Here is a 6,066-nt window from a genome sequence, read left to right as displayed (position 1 = left end):
CTTTTTTAAATAAAATTTGTAATATATGAGAAATTAGGGATTAAATCCAACTTCATTTGTAATTTGCATCCTTAATTACAAGATAAGATTAAACTAGATCAAAACTATGTGGATATAATGTACGTTTTTTTTTCTGAAACTTATAAAAATGTACTCTTAAACACACGTTGATTCGACTTAAATGTATTAGATTAATATATTTTATATTTTTTCTAAGGTGCCGGTAGTTAGCTTTTCAATCCAAACTATAGAAAATATAGTTTTTGATTAGATTTATACAATATTAATTTTTAACTTTTTTTTATATAGAAATCATAGTCTTTTGAGCATTTCATGAACAATTTTTGGTATTTACTTAATGATGTTAAAATTATTATTTTTATTTTCACAAAACACGATTCTTCTTAAATATACAATTAGTTATATTTGTGGTTTTGGTTAACTTGTTTTCGATTTGGCTTTGATTTTGGAAATCATTTTTATCCAATGTTTTAAAAAATCGAACTGGATATCGAACCAGTATGATGACTAGATCAATGGTTTACTGGTGGTTCAACCAAATGATGTTATAAATATATTATATATATATAAATTAATAAATTTATATAATAAAATTCAATTTTATTATTAAACATAATATAAAAGTTTACAAATCTAAAAACAAATCCTTAGTTTAAGACAAATTGAAATTAATTAACACAAATCATTCATAATTTAGCATTTAATACAATATAAATACCAAATTTAAAATTAATCATACAAATCATTTCTATTTTTAATTTTTTATTTTTTATCATCAAATAAATATTAAAAAAAACCTTCATAAAACCGGGGTCAATCCGGTTCACCGGTTTGACCCTGGTTAAATCCGATTTGACATTATTAAATCGTAGCACCTATAACCGGACTCATGGTTAGTTCATCATCCGACCAATCCAACCGTCAATCCCATCCGGTTTTTAAAATATTGGTTTTTTCGGTATTGCTTTGTACAACCCTATATCTATAGTATTATTGGCTCACAGTCCAGACTAAATTAGATTCAAGCTAAGTAGGTCTCTGAGATAAGAAAAAAAAAAAAAAAAACTTTTCCACCGCTTCGATGGAAAATTTTAATCACAGCTGAAATTCGAACTATGATTAGCATTTAACTACTTGTACCAATATTGATTTCTTTAAACTGTTATGGAACCGATTGAACTAAAAAACTCGAGCTGATAGTTAAGTCCTAATCAATTAAGATATATCGATCTCAGACATAAACCTCTATGATTTAATGTAAAACAAGGAAAATGACATAATAACAAAGGACTATATATATTACTAATATTCTCTTGTATAGCATATACCTATATAATATAATACTGGATATGTTGTCTGTATGTTGATTAATTAGAGATTAAGTTAATCGTCTTATGCTCATAATGGCGATAAAGTTATGATTAATGAAAAAAGTCGGCCCGTCTGACCAATGAAACAGTGCCAGATCGTCATCTGGGCCCAGTGGTCGGTGCCGGCAATCATCATTTTCTACAAAACCTAAGGAGAGGACTAGTATAAATGCATGCTAAAACCAATCGCAAGACATATTAGCTCTGTTTAATTAACAGAATATTAATCATTAATTAAGTGGTTAAGAAGAAGAAATTAAAAATGCCTGTGAAGATAGGATTAGGAAGTTTGGGAGATTCATTCAGTGCTGGATCTCTGAAGTCGTATCTGTCTGAGTTCATAGCCACTCTTCTTTTCGTCTTTGCTGGTGTTGGCTCTGCTATAGCTTTTGGTAATTATCCCAATTACACCTTAACTTTTCAATTTTACACGTTTCTACCATTCAATCCATTTCTTCTTTATATCACGTGTATTTTATGGTAAATATGTGTTGACTTTTGACTTTTATCACTTTTTTTCGTCTAATAGAATTAAGTATATTTCAATTATATCAATTAAGTTGAATGGTTAAAAACCTATCGCTTAAGTTAGGGTACTAGTATATATATATATATATATATACATATAGTTTTAATTGAGAAGGAATCATCTAAAAGGGTCTGACGAATCTCGAACTAGAAAATAGAAAATAGGATATCTGTATAAATTAAAGTTGAAGGGCCAAACATAAACATTAATACCTAAATTTTAGAAACTTAAAATTATTCAGAAGTTTAAAATTATATTTTTCTTTTTACTTATATGTCCAACATGTAAAAACTAAGGTATTTGGTTTCTCAAACTAAAGTTTTAAAGTTAATTAGGACTGTAAATTATCAAAATCATCAATCAGGTCTCTGAACTAAGTAAAAATCATCAATTGGGTCTTAAAATCAAAAACTGTAATTATTTCATATAGACTGTAATAATTTTTGTGTTGGTTCAATTAGTTTGGGAAGAGCGTCTGAAATTGTTCAACCGAATGATTTTTTATGAGACCTTAATTGGAGATTTTTGTTTAGAATGGGGACTCAATTAATGATTTTTTGTTAGTTCAGGGATCTGATTGATGATTTTGATAGTGTAAGGTCCTAATTGATTTTGAAATCTTAGTTTAGGGAGTCAAATTGGTATTATGCCAAAAATCAAATTTAAAAACTGAAATTACAAATTGGTACATTAACAAATTATCGTTTCCAATTATTTCAGCAAAGCTGACAGCAGATGCAGCTCTAGACCCAGCCGGCTTAGTTGCTATAGCAATTGCCCATGCTTTCGCCCTCTTCGTCGGCGTAGCAATGGCAGCCAACAGCTCCGGCGGTCACTTAAATCCAGCTGTCACTTTCGGATTAGCCATGGGAGGCAACATCACGATCTTAACAGGCATTTTCTATTGGATAGCTCAATGCCTTGGCTCAATCGTAGCTTGCCTTCTTCTCCAATTAGTCACCGGCGGTGAGAGTATCCCAACCCATGGGGTTGCTTCAGGCATGAGCGCATTTGGAGGGGTAGTAATGGAAATTGTCATAACTTTCGCTCTAGTTTACACAGTTTATGCCACAGCAGCTGACCCTAAAAAGGGCAGTTTGGGAGTTATTGCACCAATAGCTATTGGGTTCATAGTTGGTGCTAATATATTGGCTGCTGGACCATTTAGCGGTGGCTCGATGAACCCGGCTCGGTCACTTGGGCCGGCTGTGGTCGCCGGAGACTTGTCGCAGATTTGGATTTATTGGGTTGGGCCACTGATCGGAGGTGGATTGGCTGGGTTTGTGTATGGTGGAGTTTTTATTGGGTCATATAGCCCAGCCCCAACCTCTGAAGACTATGCCTAAATTGGGAATTTCAAATTGTTCTTCCTTTTGTTTTATGTTTTTGGATTTTGGGTTTGGGCTTGAAGGGCTTGTTGTACTTGGTAATAAGTGTAATTATAAGTTGAATTTGTGAATCATCATGTCTCTCTACTCCATTTTTCTTCGGTAAATTTCACTCGTGGCTCCTGAACTTTAACAATTTTTAAATTTTGGTAATTTATGTCTAACACGATATTGCAATTTACAAAAACAATCCGTCTGAGACGACTCATTTGATATGATTATTGTTTTTATTAGATAAAACAGAACGAATTGCTAGGATTCGAGTATGGGCGGTAATGATAAAAAATGAGAAATGAAGAAAGCCAAAGAAAAGAAAGTAAAGAAATGTGGACGGATTATATGTTAAAAAAAAGGATTCCCTTTTTTTTTTTTTTTTTTTTGAAGAGGAAGGCCTACACCCAAGCAACAAGATAAAAACCACAAAAATATAAGAAACGAAAAAACTATCTAGGAACCATTCAGTATTAAACTTACATTCAGTCATTAAACTTTTTGAACAGCCAAGCTCACCTCAAGGTATATTACTTTATTGAGTCATTAAACTTACATTACAACGAATTAATTTGGGCATCAGAGGAGTTATTCGGACATATTTTTGACAAATAAATGTTAGTTTTTAGTTGATTACATTAATTGTTAGCTGATTTGACTAGCTGATTGTGTAAATTTATTTGGTAAAACTTAGCCGATTGATAATAGTTGTTGTGCAAAATGATAAATAAAGATATGATAAAGGCCCTGTTTGGGAATTAGCTGTTAGCTGTTAGCTGTTAGCTGATTACATTAGCTGTTAGCTGTTAGCTGATTATATTAGCTGATTTGACTAGCTGATTTGATTAGCTGTTTGTTAGACCTGTTTGGTAAAAATTAGCTGATTGATAATAGCGGTTTGTGCAAAAAGACAAATAAGGGCATTAATTTTGGCGCAGGAGAAGAGGGAGTCTATTTATTGGGGTCAAAAAAGTCCATTAATTTTAGAGTCTATCCCACTGCTTCAGTCTGACAAATGTCTGACACTACTATATCGGACGTAAAGTCTTGCCCGGCCGATCTCATCCCATGAGTTAGAAGTTGGAAAGCATATCCCAAAACGCTAATTGAAAAAGCTCCTAAAATAAGCTTTTTCAAAATTAGCGTTTTCATCCCAAAACGCTCTTCCAAACCTCTCTCCACCAAACACTCCAATCAGCGGTTTCAGTAACCGCTAAAGTTGGTCAAAAACGCTCTTTTTATCCCAAAACGCTCTTTGCCAAACAGGACCAAAGCCTTTATCAATAAAGATATTTGGATAGAATTTTTTTATTAGAATGACTAGAATATAAAGAAAAAAACTAATTTATCCATATCAATATTTGTTTTAGATAAAAACGATTAAGAGAGCCTTGTAGTACTCTTTACTATTTCCAAAGCTATGTGAATTCTCTCTCTTCATTAATTGCTTTTTTTTACTTAAACATTTTTCTAGTACTTTTTTACGGAAAATATCTTTTACTAGTGAATTATAATAGATTACGTTTTTTCTACCAAAAAAAATAATAGATTACGTTTTTAGTGTATTTCAATTTCATTAAGCATATTGTTTGATTTTTTTTTTTTTTTTTTTTTGTCTCCTTTCAATATAAAATTTATAAAATTTTAGTGTTTTCATTTTAATGATAATTTCAGTGAATAATTTCTTATATTTTCTAGAATTTCTCAATAAATAATTACCATCTAAAATTTAGACATTTTCCTATAATTGTTTTTCTTTTAATTATTTTATTTTAGAATCTTTATATATTATTAATTAAGATTATAAATTAAATAAATAAAAAAAGTATAGGATTAAACTTGTCCGCAGACCAAGTTAGGAGGTTAACGAGCCGAGTCGAACCCTCTCAAACTGAGCTTTGTCGAGTTTTGACTGAGTTGCTTTTTGACCGAACCGAGCTTTTATTGAGCTTGTAACCAACTTTAACCAAATTCATCATATATGCATAGAATAAGTAGAGTAAAAAAAAACTTATAACATACTCTATATAAGTTTAAAATATTTACAAAGAAAAACAATCATGTGTTATTGCCGATATTCAAGAATACTAGATGATACTTATGGTCGGAAAACACAAACTCGAAGAAAAATTTCAAACAATGAAATATATATTAAAATTTGTAATGTATTTATTCCTTATCAAACATAATTTTCTAGCTAAAGATTCAAAAGTCTAAATCTTTTTGCGTCATTTTTTTTATATGTCAAGTCTTATGTGAGTTGTAAATTGTGATGTCAACTAATAGTAACTAATGAAAGAAAAATTTAAAACAATGACATATATATTATATATATATATAATATGAAATATTATGTTTATTCGTGTGCTTTCAAGTCGAACCTGAAGAAGCTCAGTCTCAACTCGTTAGTGCTCGAGCCATATCGAGCTGAGCATTTATCGAGAGCTCGAATAGTTTACGAACTATCAAGGCTTATTGACACCCCTCATGTCTATGTACATCATTATATGACCTACTTAATATTTAATCGCATTGAGCTATAGTTAAAGATGCGGTCTTAGACCATGTCGGGTCCTCTTCTCTTCTCACCCGAATCTTTGTTTCTAAAAGCTTCTTTCTCTCTAAATAAGGATATCACATTCTATCATGTTTAAGAGCTTTTAAAGCGCCCAAATAGTACCATCTAATAAGCAATGTAGATTTTTTATATAGTCTTTTTCTTATTAGGATTTATAGTCGGTTTTCTCCTAATTAGACAATGAGCTTC

General features: G+C 31.0%; 1 protein-coding gene across 1 annotated transcript; it reads left to right on the top strand.

The window, feature by feature from the left end:
- Positions 1-1,589: 1,589 nt before the first annotated feature.
- Positions 1,590-3,444, top strand: LOC136210504 (probable aquaporin TIP2-2). The gene is made up of 2 exons (XM_066001775.1): positions 1,590-1,783; positions 2,641-3,444. Exons 1-2 carry the CDS (start codon positions 1,654-1,656, stop codon positions 3,264-3,266), a joined length of 756 nt encoding a protein of 251 aa, XP_065857847.1. The 5' UTR covers positions 1,590-1,653; the 3' UTR covers positions 3,267-3,444.
- The last annotated feature ends 2,622 nt before the right edge of the window (positions 3,445-6,066 follow it).

The sequence above is a fragment of the Euphorbia lathyris genome, chromosome 1 (assembly GCF_963576675.1).
Source record: "Euphorbia lathyris chromosome 1, ddEupLath1.1, whole genome shotgun sequence".
NCBI lineage: Eukaryota > Viridiplantae > Streptophyta > Magnoliopsida > Malpighiales > Euphorbiaceae > Euphorbia > Euphorbia lathyris.
The sequence above is the reverse complement of the archived record's forward strand: the minus strand, read 5'-3'. Positions and strand labels throughout refer to the sequence as shown.

Excerpts from the sequence above, each read along its gene's own strand:
- LOC136210504 (XM_066001775.1), top strand. The coding sequence starts at position 1,654 with ATGCCTGTGAAGATAGGATTAGGAAGTTTGGGAGATTCATTCAGTGCT. Across the intron at positions 1,784-2,640 it reads TGGCTCTGCTATAGCTTTTG|CAAAGCTGACAGCAGATGCA; the intron begins GTAATTATCCCA and ends CAATTATTTCAG.